The 15,673-nt window shown below is 37.2% G+C and overlaps 1 protein-coding gene across 1 annotated transcript in view; it reads left to right on the forward strand.

Annotated features, from left to right (window-relative positions):
- Nucleotides 1-15,673, forward strand: part of KREMEN2 (kringle containing transmembrane protein 2) — a 150,207-nt gene that overhangs the window by 88,926 nt on the left and 45,608 nt on the right. The window contains exons 5-6 of the mRNA XM_044071189.1: nucleotides 3,483-3,636; nucleotides 3,733-4,065. Of these exons, the coding sequence (XP_043927124.1) occupies nucleotides 3,483-3,636; nucleotides 3,733-4,065 (487 nt within the window). The remainder of the gene's footprint in view (nucleotides 1-3,482; nucleotides 3,637-3,732; nucleotides 4,066-15,673) is intronic.

The raw sequence follows: 15,673 nt of genomic DNA on the forward strand, positions 1-15,673 counted from the left end.
TGGGGGAAGTATAAATCAGAGAAACATCCTATGGCACAAGGAACGAAGAGGCCTACCCATTAACAGTGTATGTCAAGAGATGTGGGGGAAGTATAAATCAGAGATACATCTTATGGCACAAGGATGGAAGAGACCTACCCATAAACAGTGTATGTCAAGAGATGTGGGGGAAGTATAAATCAGAGAAACGTCTTATGGCACAAGGAACGAAGAGGCCTACCCATTAACAGTGTATGTCAAGAGATGTGGGGGAAGTATAAATCAGAGATACATCTTATGGCACAAGGAAGGAAGAGGCCTACCCATTAACAGTGTATGTCAAGAGATGTGGGGGAATTATAAATCAGAGAAGCATCCTATGGCACAAGGAACGAAGAGGCCTACCCATTAACAGTGTATGTCAAGAGATGTGGGGGAAGTATAAATCAGAGATACATCTTATGGCACAAGGAAGGAAGAGGCCTACCCATTAACAGTGTATGTCAAGAGATGTGGGGGAATTATAAATCAGAGAAGCATCCTATGGCACAAGGAACGAAGAGGCCTACCCATTAACAGTGCATGTCAAGAGATGTGGGGGAAGTATAAATCAGAGAAATATCTTATGGCACAAGGAAGGAAGAGGCCTACCCATTAACAGTGTATGTCAAGAGATGTGGGGGAAGTATAAATCAGAGATACATCTTATGGCACAAGGAAGGAAGAGGCCTACCCATTAACAGTGTATGTCAAGAGATGTGGTGGAATTATAAATCAGAGAAACATCCTATGGCACAAGGAAGGAAGAGGCCTACCCATTAACAGTGCATGTCAAGAGATGTGGGGGAAGTATAAATCAGAGAAACATCCTATGGCACAAGGAAGGAAGAGGCCTACCCATTAACAGTGTATGTCAAGAGATGTGGGGGAAGTATAAATCAGAGAAATATCTTATGGCACAAGGAAGGAAGAGGCCTACCCATTAACAGTGTATGTCAAGAGATGTGGGGGAATTATAAATCAGAGAAGCATCCTATGGCACAAGGAACGAAGAGGCCTACCCATTAACAGTGTATGTCAAGTGATGTGGGGGAATTATAAATCAGAGAAACATCTTATGGCACAAGGAACGAAGAGGCCTACCCATTAACAGTGTATGTCAAGATATGTGGGGGAAGTATAAATCAGAGAAACATCTTATGGCACAAGGAACATCGAAACTTGAAAGCTTATGCAGTTCTGGATGAATCATATATCCTGGAATTCTGGGATTAAAACTATGGATAAGGACACACCATATGAAAGCTAAAGGCTCAGTTATTAATATTATTGCTGCTGTTATTATCATGATTATGATTATTATTGTTAGTGTGTGTGTGTGTGTGTGTGTGTGTGTGTGAGACTGGTGAAGGCTGTGTAGGTTCCATGTGACTCCTTTGCCAGTACATTGGAAGCAGAATGTCTTCTGTGTCTGTGTCGCACTATTGGCTTTTATAGTTGCATGTTTCCAAGTGCTTGTAAGACAATCTGGTAGTTGGTGCAGGGGGTATCTGGCAGTTGGTGCAGGGGGTTAAGGGTTTGGGCTTTATTTAGTTACTGTGGTGATGAGTTAGAGTCCCTCAGCCTTCATTTGCCTATTATGTAACCTTAAACTTGCCACTTAACTAGACACTGCTCCTGGGTTACATCTGAAAAGGAAGTGTATGCGTCCACCGGGCTTACCTGTTTAACAAATGGGTATTATTATTAAACCGCCCAGCAGTGCTGTGCTCGAGGGAGTTTGGTATCAAGTGTAACAGCACCCTGCACTTAGGGAAAGCATGTATTAGATACCCAGTCCTTTCCTTCTCTGGCACTGGTCAGTGAGTGACCAGTGCCCATTCTTTCTACCTAACCTAATTATAAAGGAATGTCATCCACGTCAGTGCCTCCTTTGACATGTATCTTTGCAAGCTTGTGTGTAACTGGAAAATACATGTCTCTTCATTAAAAATAGTCATGGGTATGAGTTCTTTAAGCTCCCTAGGCTCTATCTGATGTACCGAGCTGCAAATGACAATGTCCAGCTTCTCATTCTGCATATTCATACAACTAGAAACACTGTCCATGTCCACTATAGAGACATAAATCTACATAAATCTACATTGTAATGTAAACAGGATCAATTATCAGGATAGATCTCTCTCCCAAAAAACACCTTGCCGAAGACTTAAACTCACACTCCATGTGAAAGGATCTAAGTTAGATGAATGGATAGGTGACTGTAAATTCCCCTTGGTCTAGGCCCTAAGTGCCTTATGGACAGAGGAAGTAGGTAAATTGCAGTGCCTAGGATATTAGTAGTCTTCTAGATCAGTTGCCTAGAACACATGTAGTGGTGTTCTAGATCAGTTGCCTAGAACATGTGTTAGTGGTGTTTTGGATCCATTGCCTAGAGCACATGATAATGGTGCTCTAGCTCAGTTGCCTAGAACACGTTAGTGGTGTCCTAGATCAATTTTGTAGAGCACAATTATGAACCTTTGAATCTAGTGACTTCAGACTTCATGTACATAAGTAAAAGGTCAAGGGGAAGTTCCTCAACATGGTTGACTGGGAAGATTTGACCTTGATAACACAGTACTGTGTGTGTGTGTGTGTGTGTGTGTGTGTGTGTGTGTGTGTGTGTGTGTGTGTGTGTGTGTTTGTGATTTTGCTTTATGTCTTCTGCCTTTTACACTTTTGTTGAACCGCATTTAGTGAGCACTTCTTTGATGAAGCTATGTCCAGCTAAATTTAAAAAATATCTTCGGTTACATTTGTATCTAACCAGGATATAGCACTGATCACCAAGGACCTTTTCAGACTCATTCCAGGAGTGCCGTCTGGCTAAGTGACTTTCTGTTGGAGTCTGAGGGAATCAGATGCTTGAACCCAGGATGCAGTATTTGCTTCATCATCATTATTCCTTATATATATATATATATATATATCTATAGGTTTAGTCTGTCTGTCCCAGGTACCAAAGTCAAAAACAGCAACATTGTTTTTTTTCCTACATACTAAGGCCTTACTAAATGTAATGCTATTGGCTGTCAAAAAAGCAATTAATAGAAACTGGAAATGAAAATCTAAACCAACTGCAGCTGAAGCAGTGAATATTGTAAAGGAGACAAAATAACCAGAATTGGGATCTTTAAAAAGGGAAGGAAAAATTGGACAGAAATAAGTTGAATCTGTGGGAACAATGCATGCAGAATAATGTTCAGGAGAAGGAGCAGTGAGGTTTAAGGAAAGGCAGGAACTGATCAGCTTTTGTAATATTGGAGAGAATGACAATTTTTAGATGAAAGAAAACATTGTGTATAATGTATGTAAATGAAAAATGTTAATATGGTTTGTTTTGTTTTCTTTTTATTAATGTATGTATGTATGTCTAGGTTTTACGTGTTAATTTAATAAAGGTGCTAAAACAGATGAGCCTAACCACCTGTCTCATCCTCTTGCTTGCTTTTCTGTCTCAGTATGCAGGGGTTGAAGCAGGCTATGCCTGTTTCTGTGGCCAAGATATTGACATGAGTAAGAATGAACAAGTTGGCACTGTGGAATGTGACCAGGTCTGCTTTGGCAAATCCAGTGAACTCTGTGGTGGAGATGGGAGAATTGGTATCTACGATGGTAAGTAACTCAACATCGACAAATTGTCTCACACCTCCTCACAGGCTTCACTTAACAGAACCTGCTGTAACTACTTTCTGTTTTTCCACTTTTCAGTATCTGTGGGTGCATGTGAGGGGAACATGACAGATTCGAGTGGAGTCATCTACTCACCAGATTTTCCTGATGAGTACGGACCCGATAGTAACTGCTCATGGAACATATACCTTCCTTCATTTTCCACTATTGAGGTTGATTTTAAACTGTTTGAAATTCGAGACCGTAATGACCGGCTGGAGCTGAGGGATGGCCGTACTCACCAATTACTGGCGCACTTCAATGGTCATCAGAAACCAGAAATCTTCATGGTCTTTCCCACTAATTACTTAATCCTGACATTCCAGTCAGATCAGATCCTCCATGCTCAGGGATTTGCACTCTTCTATCAAGGTTAGTGATCAGAGATGTTAAATAATTCAAATATGTAAACAAATAACATTTGTTGCACGCAAATGAAGCTGAGGAAGTTGAATTGTTGCATTAGTTTTTCACAGAACTGCCAATCATCTCTTGCTTTGTGATCTTAGTAATTTTAAAAAAGCCTATAGAGAAAGATGGATGCGCACTGGCCACTCTGGTGTCTACAGTAAGATTTTATTTCAGGTTATTTCTTATCATTAAATGAAGGATTCCCTGTTGTTAGTGGATTATATTCTTTCAATATATCATTTAGAGTACTAACATTTTTGAAGCCTTGTTTTGATGTCATGGGGGACTAAATTGTACTGTACTCTCTGGCCAAGTGCAAATAAAAAAATAGTATTTTGTGTATTTGTTTAGGGCAATGCTGGGGTTGCAAGGTAGGTATGTTTTGGTATACTGTTTTAGTTAGGGGCCTGGATTTGTGTTTGGCTTTGACAGGAAATGTAAATACATTGGTTACATTTCAAATCATTGTGTTTAGATAGAGAGGTATGATTTCAGTACTGTTTAGTGTAGTTAGGGTAGGGGGTTAGATTAAGGTTTGGGGGTTTGATTGCAAACGTAAACACACTGGTTCCATTTGTAATCATTTCATTTAAATTTGTTTTTAGTTAAAGTTGTTCTAGATGAAGTAAGTCAATGTTTCGTGTCTTGATCAATGTCACACACACACACACACACACACACACACACACACACACACACACACACACACACGCACACGCACACACGCACACACAAAGTTTACAATGTATAATCATTGGTGATTTTGCTCAAAACACAAAGCATCAAACAAACTCATCGATTACCATTAATTGCCACCAAAAATTATCGAAAAAAAAATAATTGCAAATATAAATCAACCACCCCCACTCTACCAGAAATTAAATTTACTGATTCCAAGGTTGCACAACCACAAAGAAAGGGGCAAAGTCCTTGAATTATGTAACGGTCGATCTAATGAAGGTAGGCTGTTAAATAATTTGACTAACTGCCATGAGGAAAAATAGAAGCATTTCAGAATGTGATAAACCGTGTGCAGTAATAATATATTTTCATTATCTAAAACGTGTGCAGTAATAATATATTTTCATTATCTAAAGTGTGTGCAGTAATAATATATTTTCATTATCTAAAACGTGTGCAGTAATAATATATTTTCATTATCTAAAACGTGTGCAGTAATAATATATTTTCGTTATCTAAAACGTGTGCAGTAATATATTTTCGTTATCTAAAACGTGTGCAGTAATAATATATTTTCATTATCTAAAACGTGTGCAGTAATAATATATTTTCATTATCTAAAACGTGTGCAGTAATAATATATTTTTGTTATCTAAAACGTGTGCAGTAATAATATATTTTTATTATCTAAAACGTGTGCAGTAATAATATATTTTCGTTATCTAAAACGTGTGCAGTAATAATATATTTTCGTTATCTAAAACGTGTGCAGTAATAATATATTTTCATTATCTAAAACGTGTGCAGTAATAATATATTTTCATTATCTAAAGCCTGTCTTATGCCACCAGCAATCATTTTCTGTTTGTATTTCTAACATACAAACAACCTGAGCATGACTATGTAGTTGTGACCACCACAATCATGGCGATAATGGATTAAACATGTAATTAAGAGGTGACTGGCGGGGGTTATTGTTTAATAATGTCACCCCTTGGGTGGGGTGAAACACAAGGTGAAGATGCATGTTTTCACTTCTGCCAAGTTGTTATAACAGAATAACATACAACCTTGGCCTGCCTTACTGCTCTTGTTGAATATCTCATTTTAAATAATTTTTTTTTCTCATTTTGTCTAATTAGACACAGTGACATTTGCATAATTTTATCTCTCTTTATCACTGGCTCAGTGGCCAATCAGGCATTTTGAGTTTATCTAGCCATTGCATAACAATAAGTTTTTAAGGAACTTAGTTGTTTAACTGTGTCTGTGATTCAACTATCCGCACCCCCCCCCCAATTCTATAGCACTGAGAAAATGTCACTTTTGGAGTGTTTCGTTATTCATTTAGTGTGCTCCCATCTGTGACACATCACTCACACAAGGTTACAAGATGACATTTTGCAAGAGGAGTATAAACTATTTCTTTTTTATCCAAACATTTTTTACAATCACTGTTGCTAGTTAACTTGATGCTCCATATAACATCACAGCCGTTCCTAGGCACGCAAACGTTAAAAAAATAAATAAATAACACTAACATTCCATAATGGCTTCCAGCTGAAGCTGATTACTGTTGATTGTATTTATTGCTTGTATTCATCATTTCTGAATTAGGGAGTTAGGGAAAAAGACTGCTGCAAATGCTGGCCAGCTCACATACTCATTGGAAAGACGCTGTTATGTATTTTAGGGCTTGGAGATTAATTATTGCATTTTGAAACAAAACAGAAAGGCTAAATTAATTTTTTCTTTTTTTCTTATTATAATTTTTTTTTAAGTCGGTTACTTTCTTTAAGATGTTGCAGCATAACAAACAAGGTCACTAAGAATTCCCTTTAACCAAAAATGACTGTAAAATGTTTTGATAAAACAGATTCAGGTTAGAACACGTCCATCCTGACTTTCCTCCCTCCAATAAGTAGCAGTGTAAACAACGCTCCTTATTTTCAAGTGTCTACAGCACTGTTCATGGAATGTTTTTGTGGAATTTGGGACTGAAATGTACAGCTGTTCCACTCGGCCAAATGAAATGACACCACTGCTTTTTCTTAGATCAAAACTATGGAGGATACAGTCTGCTAGCTTGAATGCAGCAGTTGTTGTGGTCTGAGAATAGACTGGCCAGCTTTAGTTTTACAAGACATTATGTCAGGATATGAATTATGTAGGTAGCAGCCCACAGCAGAGATAGCATTCCTACAAGATTATGATATGGGCTTCATGTGTTGATCAACTTTGCCAGTTGCCCATGGGTAGGAGTTAGTCTAGGTAGCCCCAGCAATGCTGGCCTGCTGAAGTCAGTGTTCTCATTAATGCTTTTTTGTCAGCAATGACCACTGTGACAACTATCTTGTCATTTGTCCACTCTATCACTTGCACCAGTACATATGGTCTACTTAAGTCCCTAGCTCCCATATTAACACGCACTTACACATACATGCGCATAGACAAGGCCACTCCTTTTGATCTATGTTATAGTTTGTAGCTCATAGTTTAGTACTAAGCTAACTGCCCTTGCGAGCCATTTTAAGCCTGGCCAATTATCCCTTGTGATACTCAAACCTTGCACCTTGTGTTTGTAAGGCAAACACCTTAGCCATTAAGCCACCCTCCCAACCTACACTTGCAAGAATGCACACACATGCAAATACATTGACATGCACTTTCACACAAGTGAAAAACACATTCAAAAAATAAACACTAGCACAAAAATGAACATACATACTCACAAGAATATGTATTGTTAGCCATACACCAGTGTGTGCATAAATGTATACTCAGTACCTGCCAGGTATGAGTGTGAGTGTCACACTCCATCTATTTGTTTGTCCTAGCATATTCAGTACCTGCCAGGTATGAAGGTCAGCATCACACTCCATCTATTTGCTTGTCCTAGCATACTCAGTACCTGCCAGGTGTGAGGGTCAGGGTCACACCCTATTTATTTGTTTGTTCTAGCATACTTAGTACCTGACAGATTTGAGGTTCAGGATCACACCCCATCTATTTGTTTGTCCTAGCATATTCAGTACCTGCCAGGTGTGAGGGTCAGGGTCACACCCTATTTATTTGTTTGTTCTAGCATACTTAGTACCTGACAGATTTGAGGGTCAGGATCACACCCCATCTATTTGTTTGTCCTAGCATATTCAGTACCTGCCAGGTATGAGGGTGAGGGTCACACCTCATCTGTTTGTTTGCCCTAGCATACTCAGTACCCATTCCTGCATCTCCCCCTCTTATAAAGTCAGACCCAATCTATTTGTCGTACAATGCTCAATAACCCCTCCTCAATCTCCCCAGCCTGCTAACTATGAGCAACTACTTCCTAAAATGTAATATTTTTAAATTCATGGCAACAGTATCTTGCATGATTATAATATGATACAGTACTGAAGTGAAAAACTTGACATGAGTGCTGCAAACAGTGGAGCAAGTTAGGGAAACATAATGCTTTTAAGAATGGGTATTTATCATGTATGAAAATAAATGTAGAGTAATGTATCATAAATTCAGAAAAAAATCAAAAAAAAAAAAAAAAGAAAAAGAAAAACAACATCAACTATTCATTATTTGTCCCCTGGAGCACAGCAGTCATGCAATAAACTTGCCCAAAAATGGATAAAGAATTTGCTCAAACACAATTTTTTAAAACTCTTTTATCCTTCTAAAGAAACATGACCTTTAACTGACCTTAAAGTCAGAATTAATTTATTGAGACCAGAAGGTGTGTCAATGACCTCAAAGTTAAAATAAACTTACTGACAGCAGAAGTGGTTGGTGCCAGCGAATTAAATCTTTCAAAATAAGCAGTGTTTGTAGAATTTGTTTAGCAGCATCAATTCAGTTGATTTGTTTCTATGGTTAATTTTAATAATTCTTTACCACTGAGGCTGGAAAGCTAACAGATAAAACACTATGATAGAGAGGATGGTGCATGTCTGTACTTTATAAAATGGCAGATCTATCACTAACTTTTTGCCACTTAAGGATCTTGATAAGGCAGATGCAAAACCATGACAGCAGATTTAGTAAATTCAATTGAAACTCATTTACAAATCCTCAAAATGGAAGCAAAAACTAATTGCTGCTCTTTTGATGAGGTCCTGGTTATGCTAGACAGCGTAAACAGGAGTCGAGCTGAGACTATGTAAAGAGACCACACCTTAAAAAATGAGTACGCTCATGCTCAAAAGGATGTGTATTAGTGATCGAATCTATGATTAATCAAAGTGCTCCACTGGAAAGGCTTCCTTTTTACTCCAAATACTTACTAAAGATATTCAAGTTTAAACTGTTATGACTTCAGGCAGAGGATAACAAAATGGTGATTAGGGTACTGCATCCTGAAATATGCACGGAACAGGATGGTTATTGCACCATAAAAGTGCTGCCAAGCTATCCACTGATAGACATTTATAAACTATACCAAAAAATGGTACACAGGACAAAAATAAATAAGAAAGGAAAAAAGGAAAACCAGTTGTATATTTGACACAGATAAAAGAAACAATATGCTTCCTTAGTGCTTTCAGATTCTGCAATGCAATTATACCAAGACATTCCCAAACAGTAATTTAAAAGAAGATTCTGTGTATTAGAAAGTTATTTCTTTTACCACAAAACTGAAAGCTCTGTCTTAATTAGATGTGATAGCTAATTTTGACCTAGCAGGCAGTGTATTATAAATCATACAACAACCCAGAGGCATATCTTTATCTGCTTCTGAAAGACATAGCACTACTTCAGACCTTGCCGAGTATGCATACCTGGCCAAGAACAGCGTATCTCACTAAGTTATGGAAATACTACATTCCACTACAAATCAGTTAGATGTACATTTCTCTGAATGTCTGAACTGCCTTGTGTTTTTTAAATGGGGATATTCAGCATCACTGCTATGTAATGTAATCCTAATTTTATCAGACTTGGAAAAGCAGATATAAGGTTATTTTCTCATGACAGTAATTTGCAGAAACAAATGGTTTACATGCCTGTTTCAGTAGTTATTTATTTGGTGGACAGAGCTGAAAGTATTATGTCTAGAGACTTATTTGTAGTTTTGTTAGATAGGGTGGTCCATTGGGTGGATTTGATTTTCACTGAAGGAGTCCTTTGGAGAATTTTTTTTTTTTTGTTTATCTGGTTTGTCTGGGTTTAATCAAAAACTCATGTTCTGCAGAGGCCCTTGGAGAAAAGCTCCAATATCTTATAAACATTTTTAAACCGACAATCAAGTGAGTAATTTACATGAACAGGCATTACCATTAAGTAATACACTTTAACAATCACATGTACATTTACTAATTAGATTACATTTATATGAAGTAAAGGAAACCAGTAGATGTTGAACATTGTGTATTTAAAAAGATATATTAATGTGTTTGTCAAGTAAATAATAGATCTTATGATTTCTGATTAGAAATAAAAAAATGAAAGTGAGGAAAGGAACTCAGTAAACTATAAATACAAGTTAATATCAATTTAAAAAATACCAAAAACTGACCACATAACACAGTTTTAATTCCAAGATTTCCACAACAGAGACATAAATGCAGTGTAAGAGTTGGATGAATAAACAAGGCAATACAGTCACAGTCATGTAAATGTTACAACTCTTGCAAGATAGTGTTATATGAATAAGTAAAGAAACATTTCAGGCCTTGTAGGCCTGTGAAGATAAGATGAAATACAAGAAGAAGCAGTTATAGTATAAAAGGGAAGCAATAATAGAAAGGAGACAAAAAATGATATAAGGACGGTGGAGAAGAGATGGCAAATGAAAAATGATTAAGTTATACAATGCTAGAACTTAGAGGGCAATAAAGGTGTGCCATTCCTCTTGTTATTTTTATTATTATTATTATTATCAATAACACTATTAATAATAATAATAATAATAATAATTATAATAACGATCTGTTATTAACAATTTTGGGGAGCAGGGGAGATAAGTTAGGGGAGAAAGAGAGTTAATCAACTGAACTGGGCCAGGGAAAGCAGATGGAGTATGAAATGTACTACAGAAACAGGACTGAGCAGGCAGGGAAGGCCGAAAGAAATATCTAGATATCAATCACAGAGAGCACAATCCGAACTTGTAAAAAGAATAGCACACTGAAGGTGGACTCAAAAAATCAATGCTGGTTCTTGTGCACAAACAGGAATGACTTTGTTAAAAAACTCCACAATACCAATGCCGGTCTTTGTAGATAAAATAACGTAATTTAAAGTTGAATTAAGCGCTTTCGTTTCTGTCCGATCAGAAACTTCCTCAGCTGTGTGTTTTATATTGGATTAAAGATCATTTTTTGAGTCCACCTTCAGCGTGCTATTCTTTTTACAAATATCTAGATATGTTATCTGTACTGTTCACGATAACATTGTAGAACTAGGTGACAAAGATGTAGAGTCTGGATTGCACAAAGGCATATAGGTTAAATCATGCCAGAACAGCAATTAAATTTTAGAGTACTTTAAAATACAGCAGTGAGAAGGACTTTCTGGTAATCAGAGGGAAATAAAATACAGTTTACTGTCCACCTTTACATTCCAGTGGTGTGTGGATTACCACTCTCTCCAAAAAAAGGGACAAGTACAAAGACATTTTTTACACTTATTAAAATATTCCTTCTATTTCCTATTTCTGCTCTGGAATGTGAGAGAAGCTTTGACTTAACATTTCACGATTAGCATGACTTGAAAACAAACACAAAACCACACACATCATCAGCTTTACAGGCAGTTAGTTTGACCAGTGAGTCAGTGATCACAAACTCTCCAGACTCTACTATAGCTCTGTGGTAGTCAGGCCGGCAAACATCAAGGAGACCACAACACAACCAGATCATAAAAAAAGGAGACCGATGCAAACAAAGAATGCTGAGAAAGTGACGAGACTGCTGATTCACAAATGAATGACTTAATCAAATAATCTGTGCCCATTTTAGAATTTTTTCTTTTTAGTGTATATTTTGCCTCTGCAGGTAAAATGCACTTCTTGTAAGAAGTTAACACTCTCATAGATTCTGATGGCTAGTATTTGACCCAATATGGAACAAATAAGATAGGGGCAATAGATGGAGTCCTGGACCAGAGGCCGACAAATAAAAAAATAAAAAATAGTTATGTATTAATTTAACAAGTCTAATACACAGCTGAAGGGTATAGATTAACAGATTTTGCTAATGTATACCTTAGAGTATGTATTCTGAGATGTGGAATTATAATCCTTTAAGACATTTACTGAATTTGTTTCCTAATTAAATCCTGGACAGTATAGAACTGAGTGCATAACATAGTTGTGTGACAAAAGTTCACAATAGAAATGCTTGACATAACATGAAGAAGTGCAAACACTTATCTATGAATTAATTAAAAGGCCGCCAAATGTAGGAGTAGCTAAATAAGAAATAAAGTGGTTTTTCAAGGGGCTTTTCATTCGCCTGTATTCCTTTTATGAAAAGTTTTTCCCTTATCACCTCTGCTACTTAAATTTACTAACTTCAAACTCACTCTACCTTGAAAAAAGAGAAAGTCTCCCAGATACCACAATCATGGAATTAGAATTTGCTCAAACAAAATTACACAGTAGTGTTTTTCATGTTAAGTATTCAGCACAAGTTTGCTGGACATCTGACTTCCCTTGAGTAAAATAAAAGGTTAAAATGGAGGGAAAAAATGGAAACTGAGTCTGACTTGAGAAAAGGTGATGGACGGGTGTATTCTAGAAAGACGGGCCTATGTTTAAACATGCAGTGGTTGCAGGGGAGGTAATCTGCTTTAGCATTTTTGCTGTAAGTGTGGCCTCTGGGAATCATCTGGAAAAATGAGGCATGGACTTTGGCAAATGTGCAGCTAAAGATTTAGTAACCATACTGTTTGGGTGATAACAGTGACAGTGATTCAAGCAGCCCAAACTAGGCCAATTTTTGTTCTCCACCATCCATCTGTGGACACTGCAAGTGTCAGTTCACCCACTAAGTAATTATCTGGTGCAGTGCTAATAACAGAAGACCAGGAACCAAATTGAAAATACACCAAACAAACCTGTGTATGAACTCCATTTATTGCAGTAAAAACACAAGGTTAAGCACTTCCATCTTTCACATAGAAGACTTCATCAGAATCTCTTCTGATGAAGTCTTCTGTGTGAAACATGAAAGCGCTTAATCTTGATGTGTTTTTACTGCAATAAATGGAGTTCATATACAGACTTGTTTGGTGCATTATCTATTTGGTTCACACACACTAAGTAATGTCATTGGTCAACAGGCAGCTATGGACTGCTGATATACATTATCCTTGGCAGGGCCTGACGGAAATGGCAGGGAAGTAAAAAGGGCAGGTCTTCCCTCACAGTAAGTTTGCTGGAAGGGCTTTGACTCCCTTGCATGTGAAGTAGCTATAGAACATGTCTTTTTAATTGTTTATTAGTTATTTATTTATTTATTTTTATAATAATGACTACTGGGAAGAAGGAAGGGTTAAATGTGAAGGAAATGGTGATGAGTAGCCCAAACCGAAACGCAATGTTTCTAATTAGAACATTCTTTATTGCAGTACTAGGTCAGTATAGGCAAGCACGCCATACGTGGGTGCCTCTAAGTGCCAAATCATGTAAGTTAAAGAAGTAAGGCTATAAGAAGGAAAGGGCTGCTGGCTGTGCTTCTGTAGATAGCCATGCAAAGGTCTGTCTTCCAAACACTATTAAATAAGAGCTTTTCCTGAAAATCTGAGGAATTGCAAACCTTAGAATACAGACAGGAAATGCATGAACTAGGGAATATATGATGCTAAATCTGAGGTTGTGGTGCTTTGTAATATTTGCATTACCTAAAGGTGCAGTGATCTCAGAGTTAGCATATTCATTGCAGGGGGAAGCCCTCCACATCAGGGATACACAGAGATGATGCACCCTGCAAAAAACACTGTAATCACGTTAAAAAAAGTTTCAATATTTGCTTATCAGACGTTATTTTTCATAGTTGTGACACTTACAATTATGAGTTTTGCATATCTGATATGGAGACAGTAAAGTAGGCATCTTTAGCAACACATTATATTCAGAGCACATAAATATGAGGCTAGTTGCGTTAATTGAAAATTCTGTAGTTTTAATTCAAGATACAATATTACCCACTAAATTAACGCAGCTTAGTTGTAAGCAGTGTCATTTCTGAGTAAGCTAGCAGTGTATTAACTGAAACTGGATGAAGGTTATGCCAAAGACATAGTGAAGAGTCACAGAAGGCAAACGTGGCCTTTATTTGTTCTTGCGTAGCCGCTCTGGTGTACACTATAGACTTAAGCAAGCAAAGAAATTCTACAAGCCCTATAAGTGCACTGAACTTGGCCTACATCCCCTCATTCTTTGATGAAGTTGTACTGGTGGGAGGGGTCACAGTTTATTAAAATGTCTGCCAGTTTACAATGGGTGAGGAAGGAACTTCTTCATCATCATGTAGTTATCGTGTAACTCTGAGCAAATTGTTTAACTGGACAGTACTTCTGGGTCACCCCTGAAGAGAAGCACTGATTTCTAATAAGTTTACCTACATGGTTAATCAATTAAAAAGATGTAAGGGTAAGAGAAGGCTGTATGGTAGGGAAAAAAAGCACGTTACAGGTAAGCTGTAACACAAAGTGGAGAAAAACATTCCTATCATATGACACTAGGTACCAGCTAAGCACAGCTCTCACACTGACATTACTTTATATTTCTAAGTGTATGGTTTATTGGTATGTTATGAAGTACACAGCTTGCTGACAGCTATTCCATGTGTTACAAGCTGTTGAATACACTATTTAGTGATAGCGGGATTCATCGAGACACAAAACGATTAGTGCGGTTGACTCCATGTTGTTTCAGTTAGGTCACATTTGTGCAACACTGGAGTTAATATATGTAAATAAGGGGATGTGCATGCAATGCCCCCCATGTAAAGTGTTTATTTTTTATCCTACTTAATGTTTTACTTGTATTTAGGGTATATGGAATAGCAAAAGAAAGTTGTACATTTTACTTTTGTGTATGGTTTACCTTCACACAGTTTTTCTTTAAATAGTTCATGTACTTGATGTTCTTGTCATCAATGTTATGTGTGACAATGTAAGTAAATTTCTACTGATTAAAAAAAATATATATATATATATATATACACACACACACACACACACACACACACACACACACACACACACACACACACACACACACACACGAGTGCACGCAAAAAATAATGCATGTTAGTACAGACCACCAGACACTCTAGCATGGCCAGAGCATAGGAATAAAGCTATTAAAATCCACAAATTAATTTTTATTCAACAAAAAAGGCACATTTAATATCTGCAACAGTCCTGAGTTTTGCCAGTAGCTGGTTAATTGCTTTAGTTCTGTGTTCTGGTTTGCTGGAGCATTTGGTGTTTAATATGTATTCACCTTAATATTGTTTTCTTACACAGTGCAGACCTGCCATTAGATCCTTGTCAGCCATAGTGTTATGCTGTTTCACTAACGCTGCTAAACAGTGCATGCTATATTTTTATTAAACATAAAAAATGAACAAGCGCAGGAATCTGTCTAGTTCCCACCTCACTACCAAGAGTGTTGAGGAAAAAAATAAAAACCAAAGAAACTAGTAATCTTAAAACTTTGTTGATGAGCTCAGTCACAATAATTTCCAAAAATCATGGAACCCAGCGTTCCAAAGCAACAGGCCTTGATTCCTTATAGACAAGCGATCCTCAGCAACAAAAAATCAGGAAACTTTAATTGGCATTTTGTTACTGAGGATCGTTTGTCTGTGATCAATAAAGGCTTGATGCATTGGAACACTACCTGGGTTTCATGATTTTTGGAAATTATTGTGACTGAGCTTAT

The sequence above is a fragment of the Protopterus annectens genome, chromosome 5.part0 (assembly GCF_019279795.1).
Source record: "Protopterus annectens isolate FY-2018-M chromosome 5.part0, PAN1.0, whole genome shotgun sequence".
NCBI lineage: Eukaryota > Metazoa > Chordata > Ceratodontiformes > Protopteridae > Protopterus > Protopterus annectens.